Here is a 19,649-nt window from a genome sequence, read left to right on the forward strand (position 1 = left end):
TGCTTGGTCACCCAAAAATGGTGGAGTGGAAAGTTACCAGGAGGAAGAAGCACCTCAGCATATTGGGAGGGAGCTGGTGTGGTGCAGGGGTGAGAGAAGCCATGGGGCCCCACAGATGAGGGGTGGGAGTCCATCCACTTCTTCAGTCTGTCAGGGTTGGTGTCTCAGACTAGGCCTGAGGAGACCCGAGATCAGGTGTGATGTGTTCTGCCCAACACAATGGGAGGAGGCCCAGTGGGGCTCAGCTGGCTGAGGAATATTGACCTGTCAGTGAAAATTGTTGGGGGGGGGGAGGGCTTGGCCCCTACGATCCTCCAATAGATAGCGCAGCTGCCCAAGATAATAAAACTCAGCAGCCAGCCCAACTTGGGCCCATTGCTACCCCTAAATCTAGTCTACCTCTCAGGATTGTTGTGAAGATAATTTGGGGAAGGGGAGGAACAAGGAACAAGATACACAGCTTTGAACTCTTTGGAGCAACAATTTGCTGTAAATGAATTGCTTTTAGCAGCAGCTGAGATTTGCAGAGTAGTGGGGGCCAGGAAGGCAACCCCCCCCCGCAGAACTACAAGGGCTTCATGCAAAGGTGGCGACTCCCACCCCCACCCTTCAGATGTTGCTGGACCTACAACTCCCAGCACCGTGACCTGCCCATTGGCCATGCTGCGATGGGAGCTGGAGTCCAGCAGGATTTGGGGTGCCTCAGGTGCCCCACCACCCCATAGATGTGATCTTCAGAGAGGGCCCTGGAGTGCTTGTACAATCCAGGGAGGTCACGACCCGACCTTTGGGAACAAAGGAGAAAGCTTGCAGCAGCCTTTGCCCACCCGCTGGAGCTGATGGGAGTTGAAGTCCGAGGCGCCTGGAGGGGCAGAGGGTGGGCTCGCAGGCTCCTCTTCCTCGCGCAGCCTGCCCACCTTTGCCGCAACAGCCGCCACCGCGGAAAAAGACGAGGGTGGCGCCCCAGCAGTTGCCACCAGGGGGCATCGCAGCTCCAGATGCTACAGTGGTGGGTGCGGGGGGGAGAAACGGGGGGGGGGTCGGGTCTGGAGTTCCCGGGCGGGTCAATGATGTTCCTCCCAACCCGCCCACGCACCAAACTCTCTCAAATTCAAAATAAGGGCGGGGGGGGGGGAATGCAGCACGGCAGAGACGGTTTGTGGCTTTTTCAACTTTATAAGGCACAGTATGGATTGTGACCCGCGCCCATCATTCGGGGGGAAATCGTCAGCATATTTCCTTAACTAGACATCTGATGCGCAGGTGTCGTGATCGCTAAAACAAAACCTCAGAGCGGTTTACAAAAAGATGAAGCAATAAATCGAGAATTTTTTACAGCGTTGCTTTAAAACAGATGAAAAGTTTAAATATTAGATTAAATCCCCCAGCAACTTCCATCTGGGTGGACTTGAGTAAACATTACTCTTCTCAGCAGCTGCCCAGGGGAATAGTGATATCAATAGGCAGGAAGTTCCAAATTTACGTAAATTGGACGTAAATTTAGGTCAACTCGCTCCCCGCGCCCGCCTCTCGAGCGCGCGCCCCCGCGCCTCCTTGGCTGCGCGTGCACGCCGCTCCCCCCCCTCGGGCCACGTGGAGTTTGTGTCTTTCCCCGGGAAGCGGCGCCACGTGACCCGCGCGTCAGCTGACCCAACATGGCTGGGAGCGGAGCGAGATCGGCCGCCGCCGAGGAAGGCGCCCCCTCGCGCGCCGCCTGAGCCCCGCGCCCAGGCCAGGTGAGGCTGCCCCGCCGCCCCTGCTCGGCCCCGAGCCTCGCCCAGCAGCGCTCCCCGCCAGGGAAGCGGGGCAGGCGGGCCTCTGAACATGTGCAGAGTGCCTTGCTCGCTGCCGGAGGTAGGGCGGGGAAGGGCCGGGGAGGGAAGGACCCGGGAGGGTCCGCCGCTACCGCGACCCCGGAGCTGAGGGAGGTTGGAGGAGGGGGCCGCCCCACGCCCGGAGTCCGGGCTTGGACCCTCAGCTCGTTTCCCGCGTGGTCCTGGCAGCCCGGTCGCCCGAGCATGTGCAGAGTGGATTTCCCCTTTTCGCGGGGCAGCGCCGGCGAAGCGCTCCGTCAGCTGACAGTTTGCAGCGCGCGAGGCGCGTGACGCGAGGCAGCCTCGGGCTGGGCGCTTCCTCAGTTCTTGGAAATTAATCGTCAAGGAGCTGGTGACTTTCTCCGGGGTGGGTGGGATCCCTTGGCCTCGTGGGAAGGGGGGTGCCGGGGAGCGAGGTGGGCCTCTGGTTTGATCCTGTCTCTGAGCTCTGCTTGGGCTCAGCTGCCCCTTGTTTGCACGCAGAAGCTCCCAGGCTCAGTCCCTGACAGCAAATCCTGGAAGGGCAGGGAATGGCCCTGGCCTGAAATCCTGCAGAGCTGCTGCCAGTCAGAGCAGGCAGTCCTGAGCTAGATGGACTCATTTATGGGTAGGTCTCTTATGAGACTGAGCAGCCGCTGTTTTGTGAATGGACCAACATGGTCGGAGCTGGTATCTGGCGGCTCTCTTCCATAGAACCACAGAACTTTTAGAGTTCAGAGGGACCCAAGGGGTCATCCAGCCCAACCCTTTGTTCAAATGGGGCTTGGGTTCAACAGGTGGCCCACAGGCATTCCAACTTTGCCACAGGCCTCTGGCTGTGAGCCGGGATAGCTCAGAGGGCAGAGCATGAGACTCCCAATCTCAGTCAGGGTTGTGGGTTTGAGCATTGCAGGGGGTTGGACTAGATGCCCCTTGTGGTCCCTCCCAATTCTCTGATTCCAGCCATCCACCCCTTCCACAGACGTTCTATATTCTGCCCCAGTGATCTGTGGCTCTTTGTGTCTCCTCCTCCCCAGGGAATGCTGCTGTGCTGCCCCCCAGGATGGACACCCTCCTTAGGCAGGTGGAGAAGGACTTGGGCATTGACCGCAGCCAGCTGGCAGCTGCCACGGGGAGCTCCCACGTCATCGCTCTGGTGCCCACCAAGTGGCTGGCTGGCCTGAAGGAGCGGGGGGTGCTGCCCAGCCTGTGCCCGCACCCCGAAGGGCTCAGTGATGTGGAGGTGCGCACCTGCCTCCAGCACTCGGTGCAGAAGCTGCCGTCCGGCTGGACCAGGGTGGAGATCCACGGCCTGAGGAAGGACCGGCTGCGCTACGGGCTGGCTGTGGTGCCTGGCGACCCGAAGGAGCCCCCGGAGACGCTCCATGGCTTCATGCGCCATGTGGCTTCTCAGAACTACCGGAACCTGTGGAACCAGGCTCACCGTCTTTACGCCCGCCCGTACTGCCACGCGACCACCCCGCCCACGGCCCCTGCCCTGGAGGTTCTCTGTGGGGCCCTCCAGAGGCTCTACGGCTGCCCCATCGTCCCCGTGGGCAGGGGCGCCCCCTCCTGCACCTCCCCGGCCAAAGAGGGCGGCTGCTCGCCCGGCAGGTGCCCTCCTCTGCGCTGCCCCAGCATCCTCCCGGCGGAGGCGCTGCTGGAGTCCCCGGAGATGTTGTACGTGGTCTTCCCCTACGTCCAGTTCTGCCTCCACGACATCGTGACCTTCAGCCCGGCCAAGCTGACCAACAGCCATGCCAAGCTCCTCTTCATCCTCTTCCAGGTCCTGCAGGCCATGGAGGCCTGCCACCGGGCAGGGCTGGCGTGCGGGGCCTTCTCCTTGCACGACGTGGCCGTGGACGAGAAGCTGTGTGCCCGGCTCAGGGTCCAGCTCCGGGACTACGAGCGGGACGAGGAGGTGGCGGCAGAAGCGGAGGCGGGTACTGCAGGGAGGGCCCCGCTGGCGGATGGAGGCGGCATCCCTGCAGCGCCTGGGAAGGGCCTTGGGCAGCTGGTGCTGGACTGGGTGCACGGGCGCCTCAGCAACTTTGACTACCTCCTGCACCTGAACCGCTTGGCCGGCCGCCGGGCGGGTGACCCCAACTACCACCCGGTCCTGCCCTGGGTGGTGGACTTCAGCACTCGCAACGGCCGCTTCCGGGACCTTCGGAAGTCGAAGTTCCGCCTGAACAAGGGCGACAAGCAGCTGGACTTCACCTACGAGATGACCAAGCAGGCCTTTGTGGCCGGGGGCGGCCTGGGTGGGGAGCAGCCCCACGTGCCCCACCACATCTCCGACGTCCTCTCTGACATCACCTACTACGTCTACACCGCCCGGCGGACGCCCCGGGCCGTGCTGTGCTCCCACGTGCGCTCTCAGTGGGAGCCCAACGAGTACCCGGCCAGCATGGAGCGCATGCAGGGCTGGACGCCGGACGAGTGCATCCCCGAGTTCTACTCGGACCCCGCCATCTTCCGCTCCATCCACCCGGACATGCCGGACCTGGAAGTGCCGGCCTGGTGCACCTGCCGCGAGGAGTTTGTGGCGGCCCACCGGGCGCTGCTGGAGAGCTGGGAAGTCTCCCAGGACCTCCACCACTGGATTGACCTCACCTTCGGCTACAAGCTGCTGGGCAAGGAGGCTGTCAAGGAGAAGAACGTCTGCCTGCACCTGGTGGACGGCCACACCCACCTGGCCAGCTACGGGGTGGTGCCTCTCTTTGACCAGCCCCACCCCCGGCGCCTGGCGGGGAGCTGCGCTCTCCACTCCGCCGAAGCCCCGCCCATCACCAGGCCCCTCATCCCACCTGTGCAGGAGACGAGAGTTCTGGAAGGGGGTGCCCCCAAGGGCCAGGCCAGCAATGGGGCCGGCGGGCCGGTCGTGGAAGCGGCGCCATGCGAAGGCGTGTGGGCTGGAGGTCGGTTCACGGCGGTGGAGGAGGAGGTGGAGCAGGGGGCGGAGGCGCTGGAGGCCCTCCCTGCGGGGGCATGCCGGGCCATGGAGCTGCCCGGTCCCCCCACCCCGCCCACGGGGATCCCCGCAGAGGGCAAGCACCTCGGCCGCAGCAGGACCAAGGCAGGGGCTCCTCCTGCGGAAGGGCTAGAGGCCAAGATCGTCGTTCCCGAGGGCTGCAACTTCCTGCAGGCCTTGGAGGAGTTGGAGAAGCTGGACGCCTTCCTCCTGAAGGGACTGCATGCCCAGGTGGGCCGGCCGGAGCAGCGCCAGCCTCGCTTGCCCCCGGGGCCCTCGGACCTCTTCCAGAGAGACATGCAGGCCCTGGGGGTTGTGGTGGCCGAGATCGTCTTTGCCCCGAAGCTGCGGGCGCTGGAGCCCGGGGCGGCCCTGGTGGAGCGCTTCCAGGCGGCTCGGAGGCTGTGCCGCCAGCACCCCAAGGACATCCCAGCTCCTCTGCAGCACCTGCTGGATACGCTGCTGCGGCTGAGGGTGGCGGATGGGCAGCTCGCCAGGGCGGAGTGGGGGCCGCTCCTGTTTGACTACCCCCCTGTCTGGCAGGGCCTCCCTCCACCCTGCCCCTGGCAGCTGCGGAGCTCCTTCAGCGCGGTGCTGCCCTTCCCCGCCTACTTCCCAGCTCTGCACCGCTTCATCTCCACCTACCTGTCTCGCCAGGCGGAGGCTGAGGGCCGGGAGCTGGTGTTCCAGTTGTGGCGGCAGCTGGAGGGCGTCCTGAGCAGCATCACCCCCGAGGGCCTGGAGATCCTGCTGCCCTTCGTCCTGGCGCTGCTGTCCGGGGAGCGCACGGCTGTCCACGCCGCCTGGTACCTCTTTGAGCCCATCGCCAGGGCCCTGGGCCCCCGCAACGCCCACAAGTACCTGCTGAAGCTCCTGGTGGGGGCCTACGAAAACCCCCGCTGCCTCCACGGGCGATTCTACCTGTACACCGACTGCTTCGTGGCACAGCTGATGGCGCGGCTGGGCCTGCAGCTCTTCCTCTCCGCCCTCCTGCCCCACATCCTGCAGGTGCTGGTGGGGTCCGAGGGGGCCGCCCCGGAGGAGAACAAGGCCCTGCTGGGGGTGGCGGAGGAGGAGGAGGACGACGAGAGCGGAGGGGGCAGTCCCGGGCCCTGCTCCTTTGGGGAGGAGGCCAAGGCGGAGGCGGAGAGGGGCTCGGCCCTGCAGCTGCTGGGCTACATGTCCGGGGTCAGCCTGCACGACCAGGCTGACCTGCCCGAGAGCGAGGACTTCCAGAACGGGCTCTACGTGGCCGAGGCTCTGCGGGGCACGGAGGAGGAGGAGGAAGAGGAAGAGGCTGCGGCAGCCGAGGAATCCCTCAGCCTGGGCCGCCTGAGCGACAAGAGCAGCGCCAGCGAGGTCTCCCTGGGGGAGGACCGGTCGGCCGCCGATGGGGAGTCCCAGAAGGACAAAGGGAGCCTCAAGTCCCTCGACAGCAGCCAGGACCTGAAACACAGCGAGGAGGAAGAGGAGGAAGAGCAGGAGGAGGAGCAGCCGCAGGAGGAGGAAGACGAGGGCCAGCAGGACGGGGAGGAAGAGCGCGATGACGCCACCACCGTGGTCGCGGAGGAGCTGACGCTCTCCTTGGGACTCAGCGCCTCGGTGGAAGCCAGCCTGGCAGAGGACGATGATGGCGAGGAGGAGGAGGAGGAGGACCGGGTCGGGCAGGGCTTGTTGGACCAGGAGGGGGACAAGGAGAGGAGCATTCTGCTGGGTGAGCCAAGGCTCCTTCCGGGGGCAGGCAGGGAGGGGGGCTGGTCATTCATTCATTGATTTAAAAAATTGTATACCGCTGTATCATAGTGGTTTAGAGTTATATAAGTTATAAGCAAAAGAAGAATTCAAAGCAAGGGCACCAGCAGGGACTGGGGAGGTGCTGGGAGGCCAGGCTGCGCCCGCAAAGGAAGCTCCCTTGGGTGTGGGCAGGGTGCCGCCTAACCGCCCGCTCCCGCCCTCTCTTGTCTCCCAGACACAGCCTGCAAGATGGTGAGGTGGCTCTCGCCCAAGCTGGGCCCCACCACCACCTCCCGCTACGTGGCCAGGAACCTCCTCCGACTCCTGACCTCCTGCTACATCGGTAATTCTCGCCTGTGGGGTTATGGGGCGGGGGGGGGGCGGGAAAGGAGGAGGCTGCTTTTCATGGGTCTGGGGGAGGCCTTCTGTTGGAACAACCTTTGCCAGCCTGGTGCCCAAGTGGGGCGGGGGGGCAGTTGGGGTCTAGAGCGAGTTTAGCCTGCAGAAGAGGAGATAGGAGAGCCATCTTCCCCTCTCTCTCTCTCGGGCTGTCACATTGAAGAAGGCGCACGGTTGCTTTCTCCTCCCCTGGAGGGCAGGACCTGAACAAACAGACTCCTATTGCAAGAAAGGAGAGTCCAACTAAACCTTAGGAAAAACTTTCTGAGTGTAAGAGCTGTTCAAAGTGGAACAGATTCCCTCTGAAAGTGGTGGACTTGTCTTCACTGGGCTCCAGTTTTCCATCGGTTGCAGCAGCTGGCATGGGCAACCTGGTCAGGGACAGGGACAGGTGTTAGAGCACCCCAGACAGCAGGACGTGGACCCAGGGGCATTGAGGGTCTGAGCTGCCCCAGGGTTTGTGTGTGTGTGGACTTTCCTTCACCAGGGGCGTGTAAGCAGTGGCTGAACGGCCACCTTTCAGGGCTGCTGTCGCAATGGGATTTTCTGCCTTGGGAGCGGGTTGGGCTGGATGACCTTTGAGGGTGCCCCCACATTCTCTCTCTGCTCTTTCTCCTTCTGCAGGTCCTGGCAGGCAGCAGTTTGTGGCCGGGGCTGAAGAGAGCAGCCCTCTGAGCTCCGGGAACATCTACCAGAAGCGGCTGCTGGTGGGGGACGTGGTGTCCGAGCCGGTGCTGACCTGCCTCGTCCACCTAGCACACCTGTATGGGGAGCCCGTCCTCACCTACCTGTACCTGCCCTATATCAGCTACCTGGTCAGTGTCTCTATCTGAGGGTGACTGTCAGGGCTCCAGGCGTGTCTGTGGGGCCCCTCCACTTTTCCTCTCTCTTCATCTTCCTTGGCGCAAAGTTCCGATAACTATCTGCCAGGGATTCTTTAACTGAGATTCCTGCATCGCAGGGGTTGGACTAGATGACCTTGGGGGGTCCCTTCCAGCTCCAGGATTCTCTGATTCCATCTTGCCTTCTCCTACACCATTGCCATATGCTGCGTCAGACCCCGGGCCCACCTGGCACAGTCTTGTGGCTCTCCAGGGTTTTGGGCAGGGAGTGTCCCTGGGGCTGCCGCTGGGGATTGAAGCTGGGACCTTCTGCATGCCAAGCAGGTGTTCTGCGCTACTGGGCCCCTACCCGGGGCTCTCTCTCATATCCTTCCACTCCAGCACCATTCTTGGGCAGCCTGAGCAGCTTGCTGCAGGGAACACAGGATTCTGTTCAAGATTTCAGCAGCCGGAGAAGCTTAGCTTTAAAAAAAAAAGCGGCCCAAGTAGACTCGCCTTCCCAAGTTTCTAGCCCTCATGACTTTAGGGAGAAGCTGAAATGTACCTGAGCAGTAACTAGCAAACTCCCAGAGGGCGGGAGTGGGGGGCTGAGCAGAGGAGGGACCAGCGGGACGGAAGATTGGGCAAATATATGCCAACTAAAATCCTAGATGTTGCCCCCCTTCCAAGGAGGGAGTTTGCCTTGCTTTGTGTCCTTGGGGGGGGGTAGCTCAGGGAGGAATTTCTTTTATTATTATTATCATTTCAAAACCAAAAAACATTTACAAACATCAAATTCAAAATCCATATTCATTTTCTAACATAAGCCTATTACGTAGATTACCTAAATTAAAACATATCTAATTGTTCTATGCTTCCCTTTGCTGTATGTAAATACAAAGCAATTAACAAATTATAAATTATATTTTAGGTTCCCATATACCTTCCACTCCCCTTCACCCATGTGTGATCTCAATATTTTACTTCTTCCATCTTGTTGTGTTGTTATAATTTAATAAGTATTCAATTGATTCTATTGTTATTTTCTTGCTTATTCCTGCACATTTTACACGTTCTCTGTTAATATTTCAATTCTGGAACCATATTTTTTCAGGGAGGAGTTTCGTTTCCTCCCCGGCAGCTGCTCTGAAAGGAGAAGCTGACTCGCGTTCAGCCTCAGGGGCGCTGAGTGCCTTCTGCACACTCACTTATTCTGTCTCTGTGTGCGGAGGTCACACTCTGTATTGGGGGACACTTCCCCATTTTAAATCTTTCCCAACATGGAGGGTTGTAATCAGCAAAGTCAGGGGAGGGAGCAGCCCCTTCGCTGGGTGGGAGGAGGAGGAGGCGGCCTCTGGGAAGAGCTGCCCTGAGCCTCACAGCAGTGATGTCCACTTGGCTAGTTTGGCACCGAGGGTGAACCACAAAATGGCGCCCCCTCCCACTAGGGGCAAAGGGCTGGGTGAAGAGCTACATTAGGAACAAGAGGGGAACCAGCCGGACGGTTGAAGTGGGAATCCAAGGACACTGAATCATGCCAGGAGACCCCTCAGGAGGTGGCAGATCCAGCCTCCAAGCAGCGCACCACGGCCATTGCGGCCACAGAGGCAGCAGCAGCAGGTGATGCATTCCTTGGAGACTGGATCTGCTGCTGCTGTGGATCCTGCCATCTGAGGCAGTCATCCCAGCCTGCTCATGAGTGGGCAAGGCAGGGGTGCAAATGAGGCCATGGTCTGTTTCATGGAGGAGAAGGCTATCCATGGTTGCTTGAGTACCAGCTGCTGGGAAGCACAGGAGGGGAGAGGGCTCTTATGCACGGATCCTGCTTACAGGTTTCCCCCAGGGGTTGTACTAGATGACCATGGAGTCCTTTCCAATTCTACCACTCTAGTTCCATAGGAAAGGCAGTGGTGACTCTCAAGGATTTTAAGGTGGGGGTTGTCCCCAGCCCTACCTAAAGATGCCTCCTGGGGTTTGATTTGAGGACCTTCTGCATGCCAAGCAGGCATTCTGCCGCTGACCCACCTGGGACCTCCTTTCCCTGTTCCAGGTGGCTCCTGGGGGCGGAGCAGGCGTCGTCCGGCTGAACAGCCGCAAGGAGGCCGGGCTCCTGGCCGCCATGACGCTCACCCGCAAGATCGTCGTCTACCTCTCGGACACCACCCTCATGGATATCCTGCCCAAAATCAGCCAGGAGGTCCTTCTGCCTGTCCTGGGCTTCCTCACCTCGGCCACCATCAGGTGAGAGGCTGGGGCGAGAGACCCCCTCTGGCATGCAGCAGGCATCCCTCTCTGGCCACGAGGGCCTCCGCTCTGGAGGCGCTGGCTGGGGGAACCCTGCAGCCTCTGCCGTGCCCCCAGAGCCCTTGTGGGGAGACTGGGCGGTGTGTGCTGGGATGTCTCTCTTGGGCACCCTTCTTGGCTGACGCCCCACCCTCCCCCTCCAGCTTCCCCAGCGGGGCCCAGGCCCGCGTCGGCTTGTGCCTCAAGACCATCAGCCTCGTGGCGCTGGTTTGCTTGCGGATCGGGTCGGAGATGGTGCAGCAGCACCTCAGCCAGACTCTCCGGACGTTCTTCGAGACGTTTTCGCTGCTGGAGCAGGTGAGTCGGGAAGGGAGGGCAGAAGGTCGGGGAGCTTTTTCGGCCTCTGCTGATGGGGGGGGGAGAGAGAAGGACCCCTGGCTCTGGCAAGACTTCAACTCGTGGCACGTGGAAGTGGGGTGGAAGGGGTTCTTTCTCATAAGAGGCATCAGGTCAACCCAGGAGACATTTCTCAGGCTACAAACGTCCAGAAAGTGATCTTTCCTCTGCAGAGCCAAAATTGTCTTATTCGCTGTACGGATCATATCTAGGGAGCCTTGGTGGCAGAGGTTGGGGAGAAACAAACACTGGCTTCCAGTTTCTACAATGCTTTCATTTCAACTCTACAGTTCTATGAAAAGTGCAGGCAGGGGGGAAATGGCCTCTTCCAAAATGCAGTGCTGTTCTCAGGGCAGCTGTTGGCGCTGGGTGGGAATCCTCTCCCAGAGGTGGGTGCCAGCAAGGCGGAGGTTTGTCTGACTGGTTCCCTCCTCCTCCTCCTCCTCCCCCCCCCGCCCAGGGTGTGACACAGGAGCCGCCTGCCCTGCCGACGAGGCTGCTGCCCCCGGACCCGTCTGCTGTGTTGGAGCTGCAGAAGGTTTTCAGCCTGGAGATGGCTTACATCACCTTTGTCCCCTTCTCCTGCCTGCTAGGTATGGCGTGAGGCTTGACTCTCCTCCCCTGCTCTCTCTCGATCCGTGTCTCTCTTTTGTGCTCTTGCAGACACATGCATGCACACACGCTCTGCACCTTCTCAAATGGCTCTGGGTGTGAGTCTCAGGCAGCAGACACAACAGTGAGTCTTGTGGCACCTTGAAGATCGGCCCAGCCTGTGCCCACCTGGTGCCCTCCAGCTGTATTGGGCTGCAGGGACTGGGGTGGCCAAGTTGTCCAAAACATTGGGAGGGTGGCAGGCTGGCAAAGCAGAAAGGTATAAGTGTGTGTTTTTCCCCATCTCCTTGAGATGACCTGAAGGCCCCTAAGGAACATCCATTCTTCCTTTTGGACCCTGGACATCTTGAGGCAGTGAGTTCCACTGGTTAATTTGCAGCAGTTTGAATAAACTTTTTTATTCTAGAACTGCATGGGAGAGGGATAAAAACGTCTCCCTGCTGCCTTTCTCCAACCTGTGCACAATTTTTATAAATCCCTCCGACTGTTTCTCTCCCTCCTTTTTACAAACTTGACAAGCCCCAGACTCCTTGACCCCGCTGCGCTTGGTGAGAAGAGGCCTTGGAGCCCCCTGGCCTTGCGTGGGGCCTGGATCCATACCCAGAGCTCTCCCACCTTCCTCCCTTCTCTGCAGGTGATGTCATCCACACCCTCGTCCCCAACCACGCGCTGGTCGGCCGGCTGGCCGGCCTCTACCTGGAGAGCATCAACCCCCGAGGCCTGGCTTCCCAGAGCCAGGATGCAGCCACACCAGGCCTGGGGTCCTTGGAACAAAGCGCCCTGGGCGCGGACCCCTCCTCCGGCCCCTGCGAGGACACACACTCTGGGACTTTTGGGAGCGTGCTGGTGGGCAACCGGATCCAGGTCCCCACGGAGGCCCAGCAGGAGGCCTCGGGGAGCCCCGGCAGCTTCTGCCGCACGCCGGGGCGCCGGGAGGAGGGGGAGGCGCTGAAGCAGGAGCTGCACCGCAGCGCCCACCACCTCTGCGGCAACTGGCTGGCCTACTGGCAGTACGAGATCGGGGTGAGCCAGCACGACGCCCGCTTCCACTTCCACCAGATCAAGCTGCAGAGCTTCGTGGGCCACGCGGGGGCCATCAAGTGCCTGGCCCCCCTGGGCGGGGAGGACTTCTTCCTCAGCGGCAGCAAGGACAAGACGGTGCGCCTCTGGCCCCTCTACAACCGGGGGGACGGCACCCGCGAGGAGGAGCCCCGCCTGACCTACGGGCACCACAAGAAGTCCGTCTTCTACGTTGGCGCCCTGGAGGCCCCGCAGCACGTGGTCAGCTGTGATGGCACCGTCCACATCTGGGACCCCTTCACTGGTGAGGCGGGGAGGGGGGGCTTGGCTGGGCCGCAGGAGTGTGGCCCCCTGGGGCTGGGTGGTGTAATAATAAAAATAATAATAAATTTTATTTATACCCCACTCTCCCCGGCCAGAGCCGGGCTCAGGGTGGCTAACACCAGTAAAATTACAGTAAATACATAATGGGGGGGGGGGAGAGAGAACAAAACAAAAAAACCCCAATTTAAAATGCAGCCTCGTTTTAAAAGTAGCCGATAGATAAAAACCATAAGGGGAGGGAAACATAAGGGTCAGACTGAGTCCAAACCAAAGGCCAGGCGGAACAGCTCTGTCTTGCAGGCCCTGTGAAAAGATGTCAAGTCCCGCAGGGCCCTGGTCTCTTGTGACAGAGCATTCCTCCAAGTCAGGGCCAGTACAGTGGTATTTCTGGTTACAAACTAAATTCGTTCTGGAGGTCCATTCTTAACCTGAGGTACCTTAGCTAATGGGGCCTCCTGCTGCCACCACACGATTTCTGTTCTCATCCTGGAGCCAAGTACTTAACCTGAGGTACTATTTCTGGGTTAGTAGAGTCTGTAACCTGAAGTGTCTGTAACCCAAGGTACCACTGTACTGAAAAGGCCCTGGCCCTAGTTGAGGGAAAGTGGGGCTTGGAGCCTCTTGGGAATGGCTCATCTGGTGACGCCCGTGTGCCAGGAGGGAAACACACCAGAGGCGGATTTGGGGCAGCACAACCGGCTCTAGAGCCAGCTGCCCCTTTTGCCCCATCTGAACAGGCTGTCTCTCTCTTGCAGGCAAAGTCGTCCGCACGTTTGAGGCGCCTGACTGCAAAGTGCCCATCACGGCGGTGAGCGCCATGCCGCCTCCCTACACCAGCATCAGCATGGCCAGCGCCGACTCGGTCCTGCGCTTCATCGACCACCGGAAGCCGGGACTCCAGGTACACTGAGGGTTCGTTGCGCCCGGGGCTGCTTTAGTCGGCGGAGGTGGGGGACATTTCCTGCTCCCCATTGGTCATGCCTGTGAAGAGGAGGCCGCAGCCTTGGGACAGAGCAGCTGCCCTGGTCCAGCTTCCCACTGGAAAGGGGTCTGAGAGCAGGCGATGGTTTTCTCTTCCACAGACACCAGGGAGCCAATACAGGCAACTCCCAATTTATGCAGCAGTTCAGTTAAGTTCCAAGGAATCTCATGTTCATGTGAAATTGCGTATGTTTGAATTAAATCTTAATCACTTTGAAAAATAAATAAATCTTGATCACTAAAATATAACCTAAAATTATAATTTAAAACCTTAATAATTTTTGCAGTACAGCTTTTTCCCTAAGTCTTATGGCAGTCCCCCTTTTGATGATGTTTTTGGGTCGTTGGAGCTTGGTGTGTTGCATGAATACGTGTAAATGGGGTGTCGTTGCCTGTACTGCCAGGACTGAGCTGGGGAGAGAAAGGCAGAAGGCAGCTTAGAATAACAGCCTTGCCGAGTCCTCCAGTCCAACTCCCTGTAATGTCAGAATCACAACAGGAGCATCTCTGGCAGATGGCCAGCCAACTTGACGGGACATTCGGAAGAACGTCTTGGTGGTCAGAGCTGCTCAAAAACCTCCAGCGAAGGAGGGTACCTTCCAAGGGAGTCTGTCCCGCTGCCAAACAGCTCTTAGGAAGTTCTTTCTAATGTTCTGCCAGAATCTTTCTTGCCATTTGGGTTAGGGTTACCATTTGGTATCTGTTGGTTCGGCTCCCGCCCTCCAGAACAGCAGAAAACAAGCTTCCGCCACCTTCCATGTGGCAGCCCTTCAGAGATGGGAAAATGGCTCTCATGTCACCTCCGAGTCTCTTTTCTGGGATCCCTCAGCCACTTCCCTATGGGATCTGTCACTCGGAGACAAAACATCTGCTTTGCATGTAGGTCTCTGGTTCGCTCCCAGCCTCTTGGGAAAGAGTCAGGTGATGGGAAAGACCCTCCCTTGCCTGAGGCCCTGGAGAGATGCTGCTAGTCAGAGCAAGCAGCACTGGACCAGATGGACAGGGAGTCTGGCCTGCAGCCAGGCAGTGCCCTGTGAGGGTGCGCCTGGGGCTGGAGGGGCCTCACATTTATCTGGGAGTCATGAAGCAACAACTTTGGGAGTTGGGAGGCACCCAGCTTGCAGGCAGGAGGTCCCCAGTCCAGCCCCACACCAGTCCCCTCACTCACAAAGGGGGCCACGTGGCAGGTGCTGGGAGGGTCCCCCTTTCCCAGGGCCCTGGAGGACCTGACGTGGTTCCCCTGGTCCTCTGAGGCAGGGGGTCTCAGGTCCAATCCCTGATGGGGAAATGCTGGGGGGAACCCTGGAGAGCTGCTGCTGCCAGTCAGAGCAGGTGACACCGGGGGAGAATTGCCACAGATTCTGACTGGGAGAGGCTGCTTCTGACGCCCCTCTGCCTCCCCTCCTTCTGTGCCCCCAGCATGAATTCCGCCTGGCCTGTGGGGCCAACGCTGGCCTTGTCCGCTGCCTGGCCGTCAGCCCCAGTGGCCGGAGCGTGGTAGCCGGCTTCTCCTCCGGCTTCATGGCCCTGCTGGACACCCGGACAGGCCTCATCCTGAAGGTGTGGCCAGCGCACGAGGGAGACATCTTGCAGATCAAGGTAAGGGGCTGGGCTGGAGGGGTTCATTTGGGTGCATCCCCCCCCCCCCGCCTCGTTCGTCTCGAAGGCAAATTCGTTTACGATTGACCTTTCAAATGCTGGCTAAAACTAGGGACCATCCTATCATAAGAACCCAAGAATAGCCCTGCTGGTTCAGGCCCATCTAAGCAACCTCCTGTGGCCAACCAAGGCCACAGTTTTTGAAATAAAAGCCAGGAATTGGGAGGTGTGGGAAGGCATCCCAGGCGATGCCTGGAGGCACCACTGTGCCCATGGGCACCACCCTGGGGACCCCAGATTACCTCTCCTGGTCTGACCTAGATGCCTTTTCACTCTCGCTCAGAGACCGGCTGCCCCCCTTTCCCCGCTGCTGCACCTCGGACAGCTGAAGACTCCCTTCTGTGGGTCCAAGGTATCGCCTGGTGCTCTTGGGCGCTGGGCTGAGGGACTCAGGCTAAGGGAGCACAAGGAGCCAGGCTGAGGCCTGCTCTCTGTACAGAGAAATGCTCTGCATGGGGGGGGGTCTCAGGCCCCCTGCCCCAAGGCCCTTGCAGCTTCAGATCCGACACAGGGGCATCTTTCGCCCTAGCCTTGTCTGCTTACGTGTCTCCAGTGCATTCCCAGATTGCACGCTGAAGAAACTGGGGAATCTGGCATTGCAATGTTGCACACAGACAAACAAAAACCCCTGCCTCCAGCCTTCATGATTCCAGAGAGGAGGGCGGTTGCATGTGAGCAATACCTTGTGGCTTGTGCTGCGTGGGTGTGGAAGTGGGGTTAGGGCATTGGGGGTTTGGCCCGTTGTCCCCTCTGTTGATCCTTCTCTGGGGGCCGTTTCTGAGCTGGTGGGAGGAGGACAAAGGTCTTGTGTGGCAGAGGAGGGGAAGCCGAGAATGTGTGTGTGCTGGCGGTCCCTGCTTTTCCCCCTTAGCACTGGCCGGCTGCCCCCATCTGAATGGCTGACCCTTCTCCCTATTTGCCTGCTCCCTGGGCTGCCCTCCGTGTCCTTCACCCAGAGCCAACAACCCAGCTGCTTGCTCTTCCTCCGCTGGCGGGAGGCCCTCGGCCACAAAGCCCCACTGGCAGCTCCCAGGCACTGCTGCTGTCAGGGACTGGGCTGGCTGGGACTCATGCGCACACCCTCCTTCCTTGGCTAGGTGGGGCACCTGCATCCTGTGTGGCAGCAGGGCCGGCCCACCCACTCTCGCTTGGACTACTGCAATGCGCTCTATGTGGGGCTATGTGACCCAGAAACTGCAACTAATCCAGGATGCGGCAGCTAGACTGGTAACTGGGAGCGGCCGCCGAGACCACATAACACCGGTCTTGAAAGACCTACACTGGGTTGGGTCTGACCTTTAAAGCCCTAAACGGCCTTGGTCCAGTATACCTGAAGGAGCGTCTCCACCCCCATTGTTCTGCCCAGACACTGAGGTCCAGCACCGAGGGCCTTCTGGCTGTTCCCTCCCTGCGAGAAGCCAAGTTACAGGGAACCAGGCAGAGGGTCTTTTCAGTAGTGGCACCCGCCCTGTGGAACTCCCTCCCACCAGATGTCAAAGAGAAAAATAACTACCAGACTTTTAGAAGACATCTGAAGGCAGCCCTTTTTAGGGAAGCTTTTCATGTTTAATAGGTTATTGTATTTTAGTGTTTTGTTGGAAGCCGCCCAGAGTGGCTGGGGGGACCCAACCAGATGGGTGGGGTATAAATGATAAATTATTATTATTATTAGGCAGGCTGCCTTGGGTGGCAGATGCTGAAGGCGGTATCCCACAGGCACCCTGCTGCCTCTGCTGCCAGCGGCACTGGATTCCGGCAGAATGTTGCCAAAATCTCACGTGATCTTGCCGGAAACTGCTGCTGCTACAGGCAAGGGAGGCTTGGGCGGCTGCATGTTCTGGCTTTGCCTCAGGCGGCAAAATGGGATGTGCAACCTCTGTGAGGCAGCCCCCTGGTTCTTCACAACCGATTCTGCATTGGGAGGGGTGGCCTTTGGGAAGGCTTTCCCCACCAGCTCTGCGGAGGCAGTGAGATGCCAGTGGCCGGTTTTGGTTTTGCCACTCTTGCTGGAGAGCACGCCGAGAACGGTGGAGAAGCTGGCACCACTGGAGTCCTCCATGAAGCACGGGTGGGTGGAGGGTGAGTCCCCCAGTTAGTGCTGGGGCTGAATACTAGCCAGAGCTCCTGCCTGGAGCACAGGAAGTGAAATTATTTATGTCATAAAATTCATTCACCACTTGATTGTTAAAAAAGAAAGAAAAGCAAATCATGAAAAATCTGCAAGTTCTTTAAAACAAACAAAAACCTAAAATACTAAAACGGATTAAAATTACCACAACTTTCTGGGCCATCTTGCCTGAACGTGAAAGTTTCGTGCTGGAAAGAGTAGAGTGCAGGTGTCAGCCTCATATCAATAGGCAGGGAGTTACAAAGGTCCCACCACACTCAAAGGTTGAGTTCTGAGCAAATGTGGGACGGGTGTTATATGTGGCCAGTTGTGGCAATGGAAGAAGTTGAGTGGGCATATGGAGCGTAGGGCGATTCTGCTGGGTAAGGAAGAGTGCCTTGAGGCATGTGCAAAGTGCCTTTCCCCTGCCACTTTGTAAAGCAGAATTCAGTGGTGGGGTGCACCTTCCCTTCGCGTCAAAGGACTGCTGCCCCCCACATTCTGGGTGGGGTTCCTGGGTGTGGGCCGAGATGCCCCTGAGCTGACGGGTGACGTTTCCCCCACAGGCCACGGAGGGCAACGTGCTGATCAGCTCCTCCTCCGACCACTCCCTGGCCATCTGGAAGGAGCTGGAGCCGAAGCCCCTTCAGACCTACAAGCCGGCCTCCTCGGAGCCCATCCACACCTTCGACCTCTACGGCAACGAGGTGGTGGCCGGCACTGTGGCCAACAGGATCAGCGTCTACGCCCTGCAGGAGGCGTTGTCCCCCAGCGTCACCAAGCTCAGCTCCGAGAACTTCCGGGGCACCCTCACCAGCCTGGCTGTCCTGCCCACCAAGTGCCAGCTCCTGCTGGGCTCCGACAACGGGACCGTCCGGCTCCTGGCATAGCCCCGGCTCTCTCCTCCCTTCTGGGGACGGGGGCAGAGCCCCTTTGTGGGGGGACTGGGGGTGGGTGAGAGAGGGGGCAGGGGGCTTTGAGGAGACCTCCGTGCCCGCTTTGACTCTCTGCAAGCAGGCTGCTGGGCAGCCAGAGGCCCCAATCCTCTCATCACCGTATGTGCCTGACTCTCTTTGGGGAGTGGGGTGGGCATTCGCTGAGGAACCCACAGAGGGCAGCAGCTTTGGTGCCCTCTTCCACTGCTCCTCTCCAACGCAGCATTCCTGTTCTTGAACTTTTTTGATTGTGTGTGTGTGTCGCACAAGACGTCTTCTGTCCTCCTGGCTCCCCCCACCCATCCCATATGCGTCTCCCCCCCCCCCCGCAAGAGCTGGCCTCCGTGCAAAGAGAGAAGGCTTTGCACCTGGACGGCGGCAACACCTGGGCATGAGGGCTCCTCCAGTTGGACTATGGAGAGTGCCTTCTCTCCACCCTGTGGAGAATGGTCCTCATGTGGTGCTTGGAGAATTGGAACCCTCAGAACCTCCTCCTCCTCCTCTGGGAAGAGGGCATCCTCTTTCCTGGCCGACCAGCCCTTGCAGATGCCCTTGGCACCCAGTTCTCCAGTCTCCCTGTCTTTGCTCAAGCCCAGTGAGGATGCAAACACACACACACACACACACACACACACACAGATTCAGTGGTCCAACTGCCCTGCCATCTTGGGTACTTGGGTGCCACCAAGTGCCACGTTCTGTCTCGCTCTGCCTGTCCTCCTGGAATGATATTTTCCCCCTGGGGTGGGAGTGGCAGGGAGGCAGCTTGTGGGAAAAACCCCCACCCAGGCAAGGGTCAGCACACCTGTGCAAGTGCTTGCCCCCTTTTCCTGGGGGGAGGGGAGCAGACCCCCCCCCTTGCTGATTAACTGATTGCAATAGATTATATATATACATATTCTAATAAACACCCTGGAGCTCGCAGTTGCCTTCTCTCTATGTGTGGCATGAATTTGGTGTCCTCCTGCTGCTTCCTCCCCCCCTCCCCCGACCTCCTCCTCCTCCGTAAGGGACAACAGGGCGCCACAAAAGGGCCAAGATGTTCCAAAACTTTCTGCGGTGACTCAAAAGTTAATCTGTGCCAGATAGTGAGACAGCCTGGCTGTTTATTTATTTAGTAAGCGTATGTCCGGTCCCTGGCAAGAAACAAACACACCAGATAGTCAAGGTGACGAGTGCCCTCTAGACCAGGCAAAGCTGCAATTCCTGACTTCAAGGGGTTGGACTAGATGACCCTTGGGGTCGCCCCAGATCCACAATTCCATGACTGTTGATTTCAAAGGAGGTCTCAAAAGGCCAAGCAGCTTCCAGCCAAGCAGGGAATTATTAGGGTAGCATTCCGCTAAGTTTTGCAGCGAGTGGACCTGCTAGAAATCATTGGACTTCACTTGGGGCTGTTCCTCAATTTCTCCCAAGGCAGGCTGCTTGTTCAGCTCTGGTTTTCAAGGGGGGAGTGCACGTCCCTTTTGCATGCAGAGTTTCGAGAGTCGTCTTTCCCTTTGGGCTCGGTGGTCCCAGCTGGCGTTGCTCGCCTCTGCACGGAGGCTGGAGCTGGGCTCGGGGTGCAAAGGGCCCCCGTTCTTGCCCTCTAGGAGGTTCCCCAGCCCACCCCAAACACACGTCGGGCAGCAGGCGGGGAGGCGGTTCGGT

At 59.2% G+C, this 19,649-nt stretch overlaps 1 protein-coding gene across 2 annotated transcripts; it reads left to right on the top strand.

The window, feature by feature from the left end:
- The first annotated feature begins 1,629 nt into the window (after positions 1-1,629).
- Positions 1,630-18,344, top strand: WDR81 (WD repeat domain 81). Of its 2 annotated transcripts, none has more exons than XM_081889575.1 (11): positions 1,630-1,736; positions 2,831-6,481; positions 6,737-6,844; positions 7,525-7,715; positions 9,772-9,962; positions 10,169-10,322; positions 10,822-10,954; positions 11,608-12,297; positions 13,073-13,218; positions 14,718-14,897; positions 17,631-18,344. In XM_081889575.1, exons 2-11 carry the CDS (start codon positions 2,857-2,859, stop codon positions 17,952-17,954), a joined length of 5,742 nt encoding a protein of 1,913 aa, XP_081745701.1. In that variant the 5' UTR covers positions 1,630-1,736; positions 2,831-2,856; the 3' UTR covers positions 17,955-18,344. The 2 variants fall into 2 exon arrangements, with proteins under 2 accessions (XP_081745701.1, XP_081745700.1); XM_081889574.1 differs by lacking the exon at positions 1,630-1,736 and adding an exon at positions 2,289-2,421.
- Positions 18,345-19,649: the final 1,305 nt, after the last annotated feature.

The sequence above is a fragment of the Podarcis melisellensis genome, assembly GCF_964234715.1.
Source record: "Podarcis melisellensis genome assembly, chromosome: 15".
Lineage (NCBI taxonomy): Eukaryota > Metazoa > Chordata > Lepidosauria > Squamata > Lacertidae > Podarcis > Podarcis melisellensis.